Source organism: Meriones unguiculatus, chromosome 6, assembly GCF_030254825.1.
Source record: "Meriones unguiculatus strain TT.TT164.6M chromosome 6, Bangor_MerUng_6.1, whole genome shotgun sequence".
Classification (NCBI taxonomy): domain Eukaryota; kingdom Metazoa; phylum Chordata; class Mammalia; order Rodentia; family Muridae; genus Meriones; species Meriones unguiculatus.
In genome coordinates this window covers 81,623,802-81,643,732 of record NC_083354.1, presented here as the reverse complement: position 1 = coordinate 81,643,732, position 19,931 = coordinate 81,623,802, and the positions used below count along the sequence as shown (strand labels likewise).

General features: G+C 41.1%; 1 protein-coding gene across 7 annotated transcripts in view; it reads left to right on the top strand.

Annotated features, from left to right (window-relative positions):
• Window positions 1–5,441: 5,441 nt before the first annotated feature.
• Kif2a (kinesin family member 2A) overlaps window positions 5,442–19,931 on the top strand; it is a 53,918-nt gene continuing 39,428 nt past the window's right edge. For 2 of the 7 annotated variants that reach the window (XM_060385694.1, XM_060385693.1), the window contains exon 1: window positions 5,443–5,793. In XM_060385694.1, coding sequence (XP_060241677.1) covers window positions 5,730–5,793 — 64 coding nt within the window. In that variant the 5' untranslated portion in view covers window positions 5,443–5,729. Of the gene's footprint in view, window positions 5,794–19,931 lie in introns of all 7 variants that reach the window. The other 5 variants (XM_021661204.2, XM_021661203.2, XM_021661202.2 and 2 more) reach the window with 3 other exon arrangements.

The window sequence follows — 19,931 nt, the reverse complement described above, 5'->3', positions numbered from 1 at the left end:
CCGTACTGTATCCCCTGAAATTCCGAGCAAAATTAAACTTCTCTTCCCTTAGCTTGCTTCTGTCTAGTATTTTTCCATGCAATAAGTGAGTGTGTGTGTGTGTGTGGGGGGGACCTGGAGAGATGGTCCAGTGATTAAGAGCAAGGGCTGCTTTTTCAGAGGTCCTGAGTTCAATTCCCAGCCCTCACATGGCAGCTCACAACCATCTATAACTGTAGTTCCATGGGATCTTGATGCCATCTTCTGGTGTGTATACATGCGGACAAAACACCCACATTTATAAAATACATAAATAAATCAATGAAAAGAACACATATGTATATATGTGAATATATATAGTTATATATCAAGCAGGTGTATTTTCAAAGTGATGATCCTCACTCAGCAGGACTCTCTAGACAGAAGAATCAGTCCAGGCTGAATTGGGTAGAGTAAGTTTTACAATAACAGTAGACTTTCAGGGCCCGGAAGGTAGCTCATTTGGTAGAATACTTGCATGTCTTAGCTACTTTTCCATCGCTGTCATAAAACACCATGACCAAGACAACCTATAAAATGAAGTGTTTAATTACGCTTGTGGTTTCAAAGGTTTAGAGCCCATGATGGCAGAGCAATGGCATCACGGCAGGACCAACTGAGAGCTCACATCCTGATGGGCAAGCAGGAGGTCTAACATGAAATGATGGGAGTCTTTTGGAACCTTAGAGCCTGCTCCTAGTGAAGTCCTTTTCTCCATCAACAAAGGGTCATTTCTTTTTTATTTTTTGTTTTGTTTTGTTTTGTTTTGTTTTGTTTGTTTGTTTTTTGAGACAGGGTTTCTCCGTGTAGCCTTGGCTGTCCTGGACTTGCTTTTTATACAAGGCTTGCCTTAAATTCACAGAGATCCGCCTATTTCTGCATCCCCAAGCAGTGGAATTACAAGCTTCCAACACCACACCCAGCTGAAGTGTCATTTCTTAATCCTTCCCAAACAGTGAAGTTGATGATTGTGATGGCTCACACATTTAATCCCAGCACTCTGGGAGTCAGAGGCAGGTGAATTTCTGTGCATTCGAGGTCAGCCTGGTCTACAACAAAAGTCCAAGACATTCAAGGCTACACAAAGAAACCTTGTCCCTGGAAAAACAAACAAACAAACAAACAGAAACAACTAACAATAGGGGCAAAGTATTTAAACACATGAACCATTCTCATTCAAACACCTCATTGCTCATCATGTACAAAGCCCTGGAATCCATCCCCAGTACCACATAAACTGGAAGTCATGGCTCACACCACTAAGGAGCTCAAGATCCTCCTCAGTACTTAGCGTGTTCAAAGCCAGCTTGGGCTAAATGAGTCCCAATCTTAATTATAAATCAGTAACAAATGAAAAATATAAAAAGGCAGGAGAAAGATTTTAAATAGGTATGGGGAGAAAGATGAGGCCCTATCATTCTAGTTCCTGGGGGAAGATGAACAAATTGAGATGCAGCAATGGGTAAGCAGGGAAGTCCTGAGGAAAAGGGTGGTAGGTGAATCATTCTAGAAAGAATTTAGAACAAATAAAGCTGGTAGACTTTACACTGTAGATGATAACTACACAAAAATTTCAGCCTTTTGCATTTCAAAAATACAAGTCAGTAGAGGAATCAACCCAAAATTAGGGGGTATGAAATGAGTGGGTAATGAGAAAGGCAGTGATATTTAACCCACTGGTGGTCAAATGTCTCTTCTAAAACCCATGTTGAAATTTAATTGCCACTGTCTCAGTATTAAGAGGTAGGAACAGAGGCCCTTAGGGCTATTTTTATTGAAGTAGGTTAGTTATAGAAGAAGTAAGTTACTGGTTTTTAATTAAGGAGAATTTAGTCCTGTTTTTTTTTTTTTTTTTTTCCTCTGTCTCCTCCTATATTCTTTTGCCATTCTGCCATGTTAGGGTGCAGCACTGAGGCCTCTGTCACACACTGGCAGCATATCCTTGACTCTTTGGCACCCAGAACTATTTTTAAAAAGCTTAAAACAATAAATTACCCAGTCTTAGGTATTGTTATAGCAACACAAATGGACCCATTTGAGAATTTGGCAGGAAAAGGACAGTTTTTTTTCCTTCTTTTTTTAAAGAGTGGAATTTAAATAGGAAAATGAAAAGATTTTATTTTGTGAAAGCAGGGAGAGTCAATGTTTAGAGGAGAAGATGTTTTAGAGGATGAAATTTGGATTTGTATCTCCCAAGCCTATTAAAAACATCCAAGAAGTAAACTACAGTGAGATTACTCTAGCTTAAAATGTAATGGGAATTGTATTCACTGAGTCTTCCAGACAGAGCAGGGCAAACAGCAGATCATAAAAACAAACAGTTTCTGCAAACCCTATATCTCCTGGACTTTCTTCACTTGATTGCCACAGTTATTCAGAATAGACTCAGAAACTAAATGTGAACATTTCAAATCACAAGATAAACACACACACAAGTTGCTGGAGCAGTATCTGAGGGATTACATTGTACCCACAAGTTGGAGGCAAAGAGGGAGAGAGACTGGGAATGGCACTGGCTTTTGAACCCTCCAAAGCCCATCCCCCACTGACACATCTCCTCTAAAAAGGCCACACCATCCATTCCTTCTGGAAAACAGTTCAGTGGGACCAAGCATTCAATATAGGAGCCTGTGGGAACCATTTTCATTCAAACCATCTCAAGTATGTAACAGGTTAAGGTGTCAGCTTTGGCTCAAAACTTCACTCACTAGTTCAGCAAACTTTTCCTTGGACGAATCTTAAGGTTTATTTACAAACAACCCTAAAACATACACTGCTTTCCACCTATGAATACTAAGATAATTGGCTTGGTTGTTTTACAATCACTAGAATTTTTTTGAAATGGTTTCAACAGCTCAGAATTGACAGGTCAACAACAATTACTCTTCATAGGACTTGATCTGAAAGAAACAATCCTCGAACAAAGATATTTTTTTCCTGTCACTTCAGGATAGGCTGGCCAGAGTAGACAAATATGTAGACAGATTTATATAGGTGGCATTATTATCCTGGAACAGTAAGGGCCAGTGTCAAAGTGTCATTTTGTATTACTAGACATAAAATTCTAGCCAATGATTTACGAAAAAAATGTGTTTTTTTAAAAATAGAAAGATGCTACTTTTTAAACACCTTGTATTATATTTAAATATAATTATAACATACTTATTTAACTTATACTTTTTATTTAACTTACAAAAACTTTGTATGATTGGGAAAATGAAAATTGATCAAATGGTCAACCAACCAGTTTCAGACACTACTCATGGAACAAATGTTGGTGTGTTTTACTACGCAGAACAGTAGTTTGCATTAGCTTATTTATTTTTGGTTTAGTTTTTGAGACTGGTTCTCACTCTATAGCCCTAGCTGGCCTGAACTTACTATGTAGATTAGGCTAGCCTCACAGAGGTCCGTCTTCTCCCTGCTTCTCAAGTGTTGTGTTGGGTTTAAAGGCATGTCCCAACATGCTCGGCAAGGTTTTTATAGTGTTATGTATCTTAGAGATTTGTTATTAGTTGTTCAGTCTAGGAGTTCTAATGACAGTCATAGTTCTCGATAGTGGCTGAATCAGAATCCTGGCTCCAAGATGATGATGGAAATACAGCCATACTGCTTATTTTATGGCTAATCTTTTGAAGGACACTTGGATACAAAGCTCACAGTAGTAATTTTGGTTAAATACATATCCTAGAACAACCTAGCCCACACCAGCCTGTTGGGTATGCTTTATCCAGAAAAGTCTTTGTGTTTGGTTTGTCAAGTGTCTCCGGCATTTATATGCAACGACATGATGCGTGTATTTTTAGAACACCTTTGTAATATGGATTAAAGGTTAAAACTTGATTACATAACCAACAGGATGCAAGGTATGTGTCAGCAATCATAAGACAGTATTTCATGAGGCAACTTTAAATTTCGCAGCTGCTTTTAGCATGCCTTTGATCGCAGCACTCGGGAGGCAGAGGCAGGTGAATCTCTGAGACCAGGTCAGCCTGGTCTACAGAGTGAGTTCCGGGGAAGTCAGGGCTAACCCCCACCTCCAAAAAAAAAAAAAAAAAAAAAAAAAAAAAAAAAGCAGCTGTATTATTGGATTTCTGTGTTCCTGAAAGAATTTGCAAACAAAGGACCAGTTACTTTATACCTCAGTCACAGAAACCAAAGAGAAGGAGCCCTACTATACAACAGCCCAGAGTTGTATAAAACTAATACAGAGAAACAAAAACAAAACAGAAACTGAACCTTCATTTGATTCAACCTTGTTTTGAAACAGAAGTACTGACCTATGATGTCATTTCTGGGACAGAAAAGCAGAAGTCATTTTCTACATTGTTTATCTTTTTTTTTTTTTTTTTTTTTTGCATGGTTTTAAGAGGGTTGGAGACCATCTTTTTTAAGGAGTTACTTGAATTAATTGCTTTTTGTTAGGAAACTCTGGCCACACACACAAAAAAAAATGCGTTTGCACTCCTATATTGGGCTTCTGTTTTTTTAATCTTAAGACTGTCTTTTTAGTCATCACCGGCAGTTTTAAGAATGACCAGGTGAAGTAGATAATGAAAATGTGCTCCTTCCGTATCAAGTCCCAATAGTACCATAAGTCTCAGTTTTGTAGCACTTTCTATGTGTTGTAAAAGTTTCCAAGGTCTCTTGACCATTTGCTCCTCTGCTTGGCAGGGGTAGATATTGGCACTCTCCATGTTGCTGAATTCAACCTCAGTCAGATGACTGCAGAAGAGACTCATTATTCAACCTTATTCAAGTCTCTGCTCCGATTTGAGTCATAGTTGCTGGCGTTACAGACCAGGGCAAAGAAGTCTTGGACTCTACAGCAGCAATAGCACTACAGGCCCACTGGATCTTGGGTGCAAGTTAGAGGGCTACACAGCGGGGCTTCGCTTTGAAGTGCATTGAGCAGGGTAGAGTTAAGGGCAAGGGAGGGTTTTCACTAGGGTGGAGGGCACCCTTTCTTTCCTCCATAGCTGGATGGGAAGCCTGCACCACGCATGCCTCGGCCTTAGGAAGGGTCCTCGAGGACCCGGCAGCTGGCAGTGGCATGCGGCCTGACACCCGCAGAAATGCACCGAACCAGCCACGTAATCCGGCCAGTCCCTTCGGCCCCGCGCCACGAAAGCCTCGACACCACGTGGCCCTCAACCCAGTCCCCGTACGGCCGTCCACGCGAAGCCGGGGCTCCGGGAGGCGCCGCGAGTCCTTTCCCGCGCCCCGGAGGGCGGGGAGTTGACTCCGACGCGGGGCGGGCGCGCACCGGGCCGGGCCGCGCGCGCTCGCGTCCCGCCGCCGGTCCCGAGCCGCCCGCCGCCAGGCCGCAGCGGAGCTGGGCGGGGCCGCCTGCAGCCGGAGCGCGCGGACGCCGGGCAGAAAGACGCGGGCGGCCGGGTGTGCGCAGGCGCACGGCGCCCCGCCTCCCCAGCGTCGGTCCGGGCGGGCGGCGCGAGCCCTCCTCCTCTCTTCCCCCCGCGTCGCCTCCCGGCCGCGGCCCTCGCCTCACCCCCGACGCCCGGCGCGCGCGCCCGCCCTCTCGATCCCGCCAGGCCCGGGGTCCCCGCCCGCTCGTCCGCTCCGCCGCTCGCCCGCGGCCACCGCTCGCGTCCACGCTGCCTCCCGGGCCGGCGCGGCCGCGGGCCACCGCCGCCACCCCGCCCCCTCCCCGCCTGTGCCGCCCGCCCGCCGCCGCCGCTCCGGATGAGGTGATGGCAACGGCCAACTTCGGCAAGATCCAGATCGGGATTTACGTGGAGATCAAGCGCAGCGATGGTGAGCCGCGCCGGGGCCGGCCGGCCCTCCTCTGGCCCCGCGGGCTGTGGGGGCGGGAAGGCGGCGGCCCGGCGCTTTTGTGTGCGGCGCCGTGCGGGTGAGGCGGGCGGTGGGGTCCGCCCGGGCGCCGCTGCAGTGCGGGGACCCGGCCGCAGGGCGGGGGCCGCTCCGGGTCCTCCCCCGGGGGGCTCCGTTAGGGCTGGCCGCGCCTCGCGCTCGCCGCCCCCCCGGCTCCTGCCTTTTACCGGTCTCTGCATCAGTGGCGGGGCGAGGGCGGGAGCGTGGAGATCGGGGTGTTGGAGCGCCCGGGGACCCGACTGCCCGCCAGCGGCGGATGGGGAGCCATCCGGTTGCTTTTCAACTGCCATCCTGTTGTCAGGCCTCTCTGCTCGCCCTCCCCGAGCATGCCGCTTTCTTTAGCTCGTCCCTGCCCTGGGAGAAGGGTGCAGAGAATGCTGCACTCGGCCATGAAAAAGGGGTGGTGGTGGCGGGGGCTCGGGGGAGAGCAACGGGAAAGGAATCCTCGGTACACCTTTCCACGGTGATGGTACCGAAAGGGAAGGAGAGGATGCAGAGACAGTCCACGCGAGACACTACTGAGAGGGTGGGGGTGGGCCACCGGATGTTGATATTTCACACCCTCGGGAGGTAGCTGAGAAAAGTGCAAGGCGAGGTGAAGACACATGTTTAATTCAATTCCTTTTTTTTTGAAGACCCGTAGGTTTATGGATTTCTGTGGGTTCCTCTTGGGGGGGGGTTATGTCACTAACTTCTAAATGTAAAGTAGAAATCATTTATATCGTAAAGGAAATAGTGAGTATAAGGGCATGAATGAAATTACAGATGCCTGTATTGAGTTGGTTCTTGATTCCGTCTCCCCTGAAACCTTTTTATTACTTTTAGCCTGTTCACCGTCCTTTATCCTAATTAGTAAGGGCATGCCTCTGACACCCACTTCTTGTTGTCTACCAGATTTAACCAAGTTATGTCTATAGACATGAGGAGACTTTTTTTCCTGTTATCTATGGTGTACTGGAAGACCCTATATAGTTAATGATTTTTTTTCTCCCACCCTCTTTGCATCTGAGGTAACCGGAAGCATTATTTTGTGTATGAAAAATAAATTATAACTTGGAGAGCTTTAGAAGTTACCGGGTGGGAAGGGGTTACTTTCTTTACTTGGATTGCTGTTTGCTTTATTCTCCACAGATTACTTTCTTGTTATCATTATGTTGTTTAATACCATTTTATTTTTCTTCAGTGTAGGTCGGCCATTTATCAACAAATGTAGGGTTTACATGTTAGTTTAAAACCTAAAGTATAATACAATGTAAGTTCTTTACAATTTTAAAAGTCTTACCTATGGCATTTAACTGGAATCACTACAGAAATAACACAACAGGCAAGAGGTTTCTCTTACAATTTTTCTGAGATGCTTTTTTTTTTTTTTTTTTTTGGTTTAAGTTATTGGACTTGAAGTAATTTGGGTTCTTGGGATCCTAGGATGTAGGGTTATAATGTTCTTTCAGCCTTAAGCTTCAGCCTGTAGCAGAAATTGTGACACATGAGAGCATTATATTTGAAGATAGAGTAACCTAGACAAACTTTTGAAAATGTTTCCTCCCAAGAAGAAGTAGAAGTCAGTACAGTGTATATTGTCCTAACCAGTAGGTGTAAATACTTAAGTGCCGTGGGTGTAAGAGAGCCAAAGTAGGTAGCTTTTTAAAACAACATTTAAAATCTCGTATCTTTGGAGACCTTATGATCTCAGGCTGGCCTTGAACTTGCTTTGTATCTGAGGACCTTGAACAACTCCTGCCTCCGCCTTCTGAGTGCCAATTTATGAGGGTCTGGGGATCAAGCAGTCAACAATTGAACTACATCCTCAGCCCTGAAAAGTGGGTAACTTTTAAAGGGAATAATTGGAATGGAAAGTGTTTCACAGTTGCATTTCATGTCTAGGAGATTTCCCCCAAGCATTCCCTCCTTTCACGTTAAAAAGGCTGCTTTTGCTTCCTTCCTTCTATAACAGGTCTGGGACTGGATAAGAGTGGTTATTATAAAATATAAAATAAGTAAACCTTGTGGTTGAATAAACACTGATGTTCTGAGACCTAAAATCACAGGAGTAAATAAAGAAGGGCCACTTCAGCCTGCCCTTAATCAGGCAATAGATACTGCACTGTATGCATGATCTTTGTTCCTGACCAGCATTTCCTATCAATGATAGTCGTATAGTAAAAGATTCCAAAGGCCAAATCATAAGCCAAAATGGACCCATTCATATCTTTGAAGCTCCTGCAGAAATGCTTATCCCAATAAGTCCTCACAGATGATTAAAACCAGATTACCAGTGGGCTTCTGACTTCCTAAGTCATTCTGTATCATCCCTGAGGCAGCCTATTTCCTTAAGCATTGATGCTTAAAACTGTACTGCTTAGTAAGTTTTCAAACTGCATGGCTAAAGTAGATGCTTGGTGTAGAGCAATGGCTCTCAGCCTGGGGTTACATATCAGATACCCTGCATGTGAGATATTTTTGTTATAATTCCTAACAGCAGATTACAGTAATGAAGTAATTTTTATGGCTGGGGCCCACCACAGCGTGAGGACCTGTATTAAAGAGTCGCAGCATTGGGCAGTTGAGAACTGCTGGTCTAGAGAAGGCAGTTGGAGGCCTGTGAAGACACCCACACTCATGGCAACCAGAGCCAGGATGCAGGCTTCACATATTTAATGGCCTTAGAAATTGCTTGACAACATCTGTGTATCACCCCACACACTCTTGTGGGTAACAGTTGAGTGCATTGCTCATTATTGCATTTTTGTTTCCAAACATTGTTTCGGGGCTGGTGAAAAGGTTGAGCCTGATGACTGGAGTTCAGCCTCCAGGACACTGGTGGTGGGAGGAGAGAACCAACCCAACCCCTGCAAGTTGTTCTTTGTCCTCCACGCATGCCCGTGGCATGTGCATGCGCAAATAAACACATACACGTGCACATGGGTAAGTGTGACTTAGAAAATGGAAAGCGTCATTTTAGCCAACCAGCTGAAATTATCCCAGGAAACTAAGCCTATCTGTGCGCTATGTGTATACCACCGTCCCACTGTGGGGACCCTTCCCTGATGGGCTCTTAGTTCAGGAGCCTCAGAGGTGATTGAAATGATCCAAGGTTAGGCTGTTTTTAATTGTTTGGGTTTTGTTTTTATTATGCCTTTCCCCCCTTCGAAGGTTAGATATGGCAGGAATTTGGCTTGGACTCCAGAGATTGCTGTCAATCCCTGGTAAACTGGTATGAAGTTGGAATGGTTTCTCAAAACAGACATTTTTTAAAATACATCTTCTCGCATATGTCTTACCATTACTTGATTTCAGGTTCATTTTAGAGTTCAGTGACTCTAAATAAACTACAGTTATACAGATGCGTAGCCTTCATTGGGAAAACTATTTTTTAAAGCTGCACTATTGAAAGGTGTGTGGCATCAGTGATTACTTCTCCTTTAGGACACTGGTCATGGCTGAGAAATAGTTAATACTTGAAAAGTGCAGCTAAGGTGGTATTGGTCTTTGGAAGTCTCTTAGTTGATTTGTTCTCTAGTGGGAATTTTTAAACTTTCAGCTAAGAAAATCTTGGAAGATTATTTCATGCTCAGTTTGTATAAATGGAAACTGAGTCACAGGTCAGCATGAGTAACTAACCAGTCTAGACCACAGCTTGTCAGTGGCAGCTAAGAACCTGCTTTGCATAACATAGAAACCTGACTGCCAAGAATTACAGTACCGAAGGAGAAATTGTCTGTTCCTTCTGGACTGTATATACAGCTTCCTGCAGCCTGGTCTACTAGTACAGAGAAGATTGTGGCCCACTCATGGGAAAAGCATGACAGAGTTTAAAGGTACAATGTTAGTTATTAGAGTGTCATGAAACTCAAAACTGGGGGAGAGAAAAAATATTCCTGTTTGTTAAACATTGAGAAAACAGTGTCTTCATTAAAGTATCTGAAAAGGAGATGATTTCACAGGGCCATCAGGAAGGTTGGAGCTTGGGGCAGACAGTCTTACAAAGATTTTTTTTTATTGAACCAGTTCTTTACATGCTTTGCTATTTATTATTTTACTAGTTCATCCTTACATGTCATTTTATAGGCTTCTAATGAATCGAGTCACAATTTAAAGAATAAAAGTAGACAATATAAGGATACAATTGTAATTATGTGACTGTTGTGGGAATAGGATAGAATGGGTGCTTTTGTAGATTGCTAATTTCCTTTTGCAGGTGACTAAGACAGTAGTGCTTTGGTGTTGTATTTATTAGGCATAGTTTTTCATGTGCTTCTAAATATATTATCTAATTGGGATCTCACAGGGGCCATATGAAGTCCTAAGCAGGGAAGAAAGCAGATACAACATTTTATGGGTGCAGAATCAGAATTTGCCAAGCGCACATGGTTCAAAAAGAACATCACCTGGTTAGATGCTAATTACTCACTGCTACATGCTATGAGTATTTTTTTCAGACACGCAAGCCCCTGTAATAGAACTCCCTCTACCACTACCTAAAAAGCTTAGACAACTATCAGTTTCTAATATAGCTAAATTTGCCAAATTGGTGAAATCAAATTCTAATATTTTGTCATTTATAAAGGTAAAGCGTTAACAGTCAGGTTTTAAAAAGTAACTTTTACTTCACTATCACAAAAAGTATCACAATATATTTTGTCTAACCACTCCATTCTATGACAGATTTGTTGGAAAAGGTTGTATAGTAACTTTCATTGTCAAGTGTGTATACATTTTCATTTTGGAGGAAGCAGGAAAGAGCCAGTTAAACTTGGGCTTGGTGAAACACAGAAAAGCAAACTATTTCGGAAACCCAGAATAGGATGAGGCACTCAGGATGCATTCTTTCTAGTCACAAGTATACTTGTCATTAATATTAAATTTACCAACTGTTTGTGGTTGTGCTGGGTTATAATATCTAGTATGCAACACTCCAGAGGGAAGCTGATGCAGGAGGATCTCTACACATTTGAGGCCAGCCTGGACTGCATGGTGAGGCCCTTTCTCAGAACACAAGACAGCAATAACAAGTCTTTTGCAAAGCTCAGTTCTTCAATTCAGCCACGTTATGATTTTATATCCTCTGCTGTGTAACCTAACATAATTTCTTAAGATATTTGCTTGGTTTGAGGTCAAAGCAAATTCTTTGCTTAAAGACATACACTTTAAGCTCTGGGTAAAACTAAGTTTTAGTCTTCTGGTCAGCTTGTGGAAAAAATGGGGTTTTCTTTTTGTCACATACCAGGTTTTTAAATTACAGCTAAAGTAATAGTATTCTATGTAGAACAGTTCTAATAGAAGAATCTGCAGTCTGAAACTGCAAAACCTCAAACTACTTGATGTGATGCCACAAGCTGAAAAATGACGCCTGATCTTATATGAAGAGTTACCACCAAAACACAGGCACATTAAAAATAAATAAAATTAACTTCACTTTCTATATATATAAATACATAAAACATGTATATATAAAGCAAATGAGCTTCAAGATAGGGTCTTTAATATATCTAATTTTGGGCATGCAAATGAGCATTTCCAGTTAAGCCTGTTGAGTGCAAAACCGAAATAGACATAAGAGGAGAAGGGTAGCCATTGCTCTTGGGTTCACCTCATAGCATCCACACAGGAGCTCATAGCACACTATAATCCAGTTCTAGGAGATGCAACGCCCTCTTATGGCCTCCATAGTCACCAGGAGTGCATGAGGTGCATAGACATAAATGTAGGCAAAACACCCGCACACATGTACACACAGAGGTAAACTTTAAAAAATTAAATGAAAGTCTCTTAAAAATAGACAGTGTTTTCTCATACTAAACATTTAAGATGCTTAGGAATGCATAGATGTTGTGTCACATAGATAATATCGAGAGCAAAGTAAATGGAAATGCATGGCCAGTAAGATCTGATCTCATGAAAACACGAAATGGTATATCAACTTATCATTGGTTAATTGTGTTAGCTTTTTGCATTCAAAGAGAAAAATGAGCAAATGTCTCTTAAAAGTCATTCTTCATCTGGGACTGTATCTTAGTGGTAGAATGCAAGGCCCTGGGTTCAGTCATAAGCACTGTTGCTGTGTTTAAAGTAAAAGTCATATTTCCAGGGCTGGGAGAGTAGCTCAGTGCTAGAGCATTTACAGAGACATGGGTTCAGTTTCCCATGCTTCTGAGTATGGCCTTGCCCAGGGATTTCTTATTTTTCATAATTTTTTCTCATTACCTATTATATCAAAACTTGCAAATTCAAACACTCAATTTACTAGAGTGTGAAGTATTTTGGAATTAAGTGATTGTGGTATATCAAAATAGTGAAGTATCCTATTTCTTTTTTTTTATGACATTTCATTAACTTAGTTTCTATCATACAGTCAAATATCTGTAGGAACTCATTGAATAAAGTCCTAACAAGGAACTAAATCATTTTATAGTGTGACTAGTCCTGACAGGCGCATGCTGTTCTCCGTGTACATCTGTACTTTAAAAATGAGTTAGAGTAGTTCTGCAGTTACCTGTCTGTGTCCTTCCTTCACGCTTTCCTCAGGAACCCACATTCAGCCTAATGCAGCACTGTCGTTCTCCATAGCCCACGCTAGTTAGATACATTGGTATTGTTTGCCCCTAGAGATGTACTATTCTTTCTTTTCTAAGTTTTAATCTTTGTTCTAATTTCAGAAGGTGTAAGCTACTCCAGTTTTAGGTTTTAACAGACCGTCATCGGCTGTTTTTTTCTTTAGAGAACCTGGGTTGGAATACTTATAGAGTATTAGAGCTCTTGAAGCAAATGAGCTTCAAGATAGGGTCTTTAATATATCTAATTTTGGGCATGCAAATGAGCATTTCCAGTTAAGCCTGTTGAGTGCAAAACCGAAATAGACATAAGAGAAGAGTAGCCATATAGAGACAGACTATAGAGACGGACCTAAGGAAGTAGGACATGCGAACAGCTGGAGCGCTCTACTCTCTCAGTTGTTCATACTTCAGTGTGAGTTGAGAGTAGACCCCTTCACAGTGCTGCCAAATACTTTGCTTTTATATTTTATTTACTTTAAGAGACTTTCCTCCCTTTCTGTAAGTTTTAGCATTAGTTTTTAACATATCATCTCTGTAAACCTATTTAAAGATAGGATCCTGAATATGTGTATGGTTATATTTGTTGAGTATGTTAAGAGTAACCTTCTTGATAGTAACATTTGGTGAATACATGGTCTACGTATTAGTTAGCTTATGTCTTCCACACTGCTGTTTAATTTCAATTTCTTTCTTAAAAGTTTGATCCAAGGGGCTGGAGAGATGGCTCAGAGGTTAAGAGCACTGGCTGTTCTTCCAGAGGTCCTGAGTTCAGTTCCCAGCAACCACATGGTCGCTCATAAACATCTATAATGAGATCTGGTGCCCTCTTCTGACTTGTAGGCATACATGTAGGCAATATAATGTACGCATAATAAATAAATTTAATCTTTAAAAAAATTGATCCAAGCAGAGGATCTGCAAATTGGAGACTAGTCAGGTTATAAAGTGAGACTCTTATGTTATAAAGAGTTTTAGAAAGTTACTTGTTAGCTTTGCTATCTGAAGACATTTATTAGCCTTCATGTTCTTTGCTTAATGTGTAATGTACAGTATTTGATTTTCACAACTGTCAGTATTGTAGACAGTATCTTTTCTACTTTAGAGAAGAGGAACTAAGCCTCACACAGATTTAGTGTGGGCTAGTAAATAGTGGAGATGATTGCCTTGGAGGAGGCCACATTCTGTACTTACGGCACAACATGGGAGCAGCTCCTGAGCTGGGAACACAGGGCTGTTGGTAAAGAGAGTTTAAAACAGGGCGGAACGGTGAGAGGTGAAGTTGACAAAGAGGAAGGGGAAACCTAGAACACCTTGTGTTGGAAACAAACACCTTGGCTTGGAATTAGGATCTTGGAATTAGTTTCTAGGACACTTGGAAAGTACTGCAGGACTTAATCTTCTGACATCAGTAATAGGAGTTAGCCAGTGATTAGTGATAGATTAGAGAGACAGCTACAGAAAGAGAATTAGCTTGGATGAGAGTGCCTCAGTCTAGAAGGGTGAACAGCGATTAAGAAGCAGATGAGATGAAAACATGGCAAGAAGAACCTTCATTACGTGGTGGTATCACTTATGCTAATGACTTGGGAAAGAACTTCAGATTCGAAAAGATGAGTGTAGTTTATAAAAATCTCTTTAGTTCTGTTTAATCAAGCTAATCCTATTCATGAATACAGAGTACTGTAAATCCTGGGTGTGTTGTAACATGAAAGAGACCAACTCTGGTTGTTTTTCACTATTGAGATACGGGGGCACTTCCAATACATGTTTACAGCAGTAAGCTTTAACAAATTTTTTGTCTTAAGACTGAGCCAAAACTGTCAATTCCTGGAAAGGAAAAGAAAGGAAGAATTACAGCAAAGAACTTTAAAAATGTAAACTATTGTTTTACATATATATATGTATATATATATATATATGAGTGCTTTGTCGTCCTGTTTATGTGCACACCAGAAGGGGGCATAGGAGCCCTTAGAGCTATAGTTATAGATTGTTGTGAGCTCTCATGTGCATTCAGGACTTTAACTGCTGAGCCATGTCTTCAGCCACTAAAGGATAAAATATTTTGATTTTTGAAATGGGACTGGAGTGTGGCTCAGTTGCAGAGTGCATCCTTGGCACCTGTAAGTTCTGTGATTGAAGTCCTCTTTCCTCTGCTTTCATTCATTGGCTGCTCTCCTTTACCTTTTCTTTGTTCTTATTTTTGGCGTATGTATTTCTGTGCTGGCATTTGCCTTCTCTCCTCTTCCTTAAGATTCTGAATACCTTTTCAGTGTTGAGAATGTTTTAATTGCTATTTAGAATGACTTAGATGTATAGGCAGAGCACAGAGGATTTGGGGGCAGTGAAATTTTTTTTTTATAATAGTATATAATGGACATTTTCTAAACTCTCTAGAAGTTATAGTAGAATAAATTCTATAAGCTAGATAATGATGTGTGATTGTAGATTAATTGTAACAGATATACCTCGTACAGGATATTGATAGTGGAGGGTATATGGGAAAGGGAGACTTTTGGGAAATCTTTGTGAACTTGCTGTGAACTTTAAAAGAGGGAAAGGGATGTGCAAACTTTATCTAGGCCTTTTGTGAACTAGGGGACCAATTAATGCTAATCTATACTATTTTAAGAATAAAGATGAACTAAACCATGGGATTCAGCTTTGCTGCTCTTTTATTTATTTTTAAGACAGACTCTCATGTATGCTAGGCTGGCTTTGTCTGAACTCACTATATAATGGGGGATGACCTTGAATTTAAGAGCCTCTTGCCTCCCCATTTCTAGTGCTGGGATTATAGGTATGTGGTATCACACCCTGTTTATTTATCAGCTCTGGGGATTTAACTCAAAGCTTTGTGCTTGCTAGGCAATTACTTTGCTGAGTTTTGTATATGCTAGGCAAGTTACTGTATCATCTGAGCTATACCCAGCACCAGGTTTTGTGTTTGTTTGTTTTTTGTTTTGTTTTGTTTTAAATCACACTTTGTCTTTTGGCTAACAAAGATAATTTTAAATGAACTATGTAGTGCAATAGGAAGGATTCAGATATATTTGACAACTGGAATAAATAATTCTTGATTTCAGCTATGGACATAGTGAATTTATAATTCTGATACTATGATGAATGCCCAAGCCTTGTGTCTTGAAGCATTTTTCCTTGAGATCTGCCAAGATTGTATGTAAACTGGCCGAACAATAGCAGATTTCTGCTGTAAGATATAAGCAAGTGAAATCTGTTTTCTGTTTAAGTTTGGAGTGCAAACAGCTTGAGAGTTGTGTGGATTTTTGTTTTGGTTTTGGGGTTAATAATTTTACAGACAAAAAGCCTATAATTTACTGTAGGGAACGAAAGGGAAGTGGATATAAGGATTTACCTGTATTATGTATAAGAAATGAGAAAAATTAGAGGTGCTATCAGTGAGATAAATCTTGGAATTTAGTCACAAACAGCTCTTTAAATATACTGTTATTGGTTGTCATAGTTAGGGTTTCTATTGCTGTGTAGAGACACCATGACCATGGCAACTGTTGTAGAGGAAAACATTTAATTGGGGCTGGCTTACGGTTTCAGAGATTTAGTCCACTGTTGTCGTGGCTGGAAGCATATCAGTGTGCAGACAGACATGGTGTGGGAGGAGGAGCTGAGAGCTCTACATCTTTATCCTGCAAGCAGCAGGAAGAGTGCCACACTGAGCATGGCTTGAACTTCTGAGACCTCAAAGTCCACCCCCTAGTGACACACCTCCAACAAAGCCACCCTAGTCCAACAAGGCCACACCTTCTAGTAGTGCCTCTCCCTGTGGCCAAACATTCAAACACACGAGTCTGTGGGGACCATTCCTATTCAAACCATCACACTGGTAAAAACTTGTTGATATTGTTTCAATAAAAACATTGACTTGACTTGTCCAAAGGCATCTATCTATAACAAATAGATGCTTAGCAACTGGATTTTAAGAGTTCTTTATATGCTGTGGCTGTGCTAGGCATCCAAAGTCCAGTCGTTATATGGAATGCTTCCATTTACCTTCTTTGGGTTTAGTTTGCCCTTGGTGGTGGTGTGGGTTGGGAGACTTTCTGTTGTTTGTTTTGTATTTTTAAGTTAATCCAACTAGCATTTGCTGAATTGTGGGGAATGTTGAGAAAAGCCTTTTGGAAGCACATAGGAAACGGCAAGTGAAGTGTCAGTGGCTCCTACGACTTGTTGTCAGTGGCTCCTACGACTGGTTCATTGCACAGTGTTGATCCACTAGGAGGGACTCCTACCACGCTAGTGAAGTCTCAGAATGGATCAGAGGCTAGGGCAGTGGCTGCTTCCCCCTTCTTTACACAAGTCTTTTAAGGTGACCTTGCTCCCCCAATTCTCCACATTTCCTTGTAGTTGCACCAACCTGATTGATCGTTATATGGGATGGCCTGATTGGCCTTCGGTCATTGTAAAGGCCTTTACACTGGATAATAAAGTTAGGTCTGCACCTTTGAATTTGGTCTCTGTAGTTTGATACCCAAGATTCTGTTTTCCATCGCCGTTCATCCCTCTTTTTCCCATTCCTGATGCCCCTACTGAATGAAGGTATGTCTCCCTTTAGTTAATGCTTCGAATGAAGGAAAGGGCTTTTAGAAAAGGTTATGTCAGCAGCAGCAAAATGCTAAGTAGCTCTTGTGCTTATTTAAGTGTTATCTAGCTCTAGAATTTCTTTCAAAGAGTGGGATGCTAATCTCCAGTCAATGCCCTTTAGGCCTCCTGCTCACAAGACTCCAAGGTTTAGGCCAGAAGATATTCTATCACATGAAAGGTTCTCACTGTTGCAAAAATGTGCTCAGTTACAGCTTGGTGACCGTGGTTCCTGTCCAGCTTTCATGATCTTCGGGTTATAAACCTATTGTTCTGTAATTACATGTGGATTATTGAGGCCTTTTCCCCATACATAACCCCCCAAACAGTAGGTGTTCTCTGTTTTTTAAGTTGCAATTTTTTTTAATGATCTGTTGCTTTTAACCGTATCTTCTCATGTCTTTATTAAGAGCCATTATTTAAAGTGAATAGAATTTCCTGTGTTCCTGCTATCTCCCATGCTTTTTCTTCCCAACCTTTGAGGGTGGTTTATGAGAGATGGTGTACCTCAGATTTTGCTCCTAACCTTGAAGTATTGCTCACATAGTTCTCTCTATATAGGTAAAGTGAATTCTTCAGCCTAGGTAGGATGGTTGCAGACATGGACTGTTTGTATGTTATCTAATGGATTACTAAATATCTCTACTTGAATGTTTCATAAACACCTCAAGTTAGCGAGCCTATAGTGGAACCAGTATCTGAATGTAGGTGTATGTCATAACTTTTCTCTGTTCTTTTGCCTAACTCTGAAACCTAGTTGTCTTCATTGGTTGGCTCTTTGCTCTGAACCTCATATCCTATCCTCAATTGTCTTAACTGCTCAAGTACCCTTTTACTTTTCTACCTACCCCTGTGCTGGTGACTATGACTACTACTGCTTCGACCACCGCCACTACTAGTGCACGTACTCAGGCTAGTAATTTGTATGGTCTGTGTTGCTGCTAGTTTCCCGAAGGTCTCTCCACCTTTGGTTAGTAACTGTTTCTTAATAGCTTGAAAGAATGATTCTTGTCTCAGTTTGGCCAGACACTGAAAACAAAAATTGGGGAAAATTGCTTAGTGACTGTGACCACAGGTTTCCATTGGTGGTGTAACAGGGATTGTGATAGAAACTGCTGGGGAAGTAATGGCTTTATAGTAAGTGTTAAAAATACTGCTTACTTGTCTTCATCTCGTGTTAGGATGTGTTTAAGCATGAAAGAAGATACTTCTATGTAGCTAGAACCTGAATGGAATTTCCTTTGAGTAAAAATCTGAGCGAGGGAACCATGGGTAAGATTGCTCAGTATATTCAGCAGGACATCTGTGAGGACAGCGTTTGAAATTTTGAGCCATCAGCAGAATATTGTTTTACCAACACTGGTGTGCAAAATTGTGATATTCTAGAGAACAGATCTTTTCCCTTGACAAAGATATATTTTGGATATTTTCCACCGAAGGACATGTGAAGATGTACTTTTTAAAAAGGTTCCTAGGTGTTTAGATTTACTTAATAAACGTTACATAGTTAGGAAGCTATGTGAGGTGAGTTTTTAAGTTTTATGTGTTGTGTGTATGGTCAAGTACGTGCTAGGCATGCTTGTAGAGTTCAGAGAACAATGCTGTAGAGTATGTTCTCTCCACCTTGAGGGGTGTTCTGCAAGTGAACCTGAGGGTGTCACGGCTTCTTGTCAGCATTAAGTTGACATTTTAGGGTTTTTTGAAAAAAGTGTTCCCTCAGCCCCATTTCAGCTGTAATCATCATAATTTTAGAAATTGAACTTTTATATTCTCTATACAGTTGATTTTTGGTGTTTTTGAATTGTCAGCTACCCAACTCCAAATACGAAAAACATTAGGGAACCACAGTGATTCATTACCTTTAAGTGTGGTTCAGTTATCCTAGAACAACAAACAGGAAACCCACATTGACCATAAGTTTCCATGTTACCCAGGGGAACTGAGATATATTAGTTTTTATGTCCCTTTTCAAGACAGTGCACCAATGATGAGAAAAGGTTGGAAAAGATAATTTGTATGCAAGATAGGTAAAAGTATATCTCATTTTAAAGTTACCTTTTCTTCCTGAAAATCTAAGTTATGTCTTCTTTTCCCCCTGGTATCAAATGTCGGGTTTATGTTTAAAGCCTACTTTAAACTATGCTAGAAAGACTATGATAGATGTTTTACATTTAGTAAAAACAGTAACATAAGTGTGATGAACCAAAATAGAAAGAACTCTGTTTGGCAAAGTCCCATTCCCTAGGGATTTATTAAATAGCAACAGTACAGTTACTGGTGTCAGCTGACACGTTACTTTGCCTGTCTGTAATGGGGCCTTGTTCTAGCAAAGCTGGTGATGACATATTGCTTATCGTTGTCCTGATTAAGGATTCATCACTGCTTAGATTAGTTAACAAAACCTGGAATCAGTTTGAGATTTTGACTTATACCGGACCTGCTTACTCATCTGAGCCTGTATAATCTCTGAAAATTTAGCTGATTGCTCTCTGGGCTTTAACTTACTAGGAATAAATCTGTATTTTCTGTGAGAACATTAATTAGGTGCTAGACAGTTATTAGTATGTACTTTAACAGTGTCTTCCATTTTCTAATGATAAATAGAATAGCATCCTTGATGGTTTCATAGTCCTTCTCTTCTAAGATAATATTTAGTAATCTCTATTTTTCCAGCATTCTGCCATTGTATAGTTAATGATAGTGGATCATTCTCTTGAACTTCATTAGCAACCAGTTATTTTTATGTTCCTAAAGGAACATGCTTTTTAGAATCCTTTGAAGAGAGGAATTTTACCTTTTAAAAATAATCTTAGCCGTGTGTTGGTTCATGCTTTTAATTCCAGCACTCAGGGAAATAGTGGCAGGCAGATCTTTGAGTATGAGGCCAGC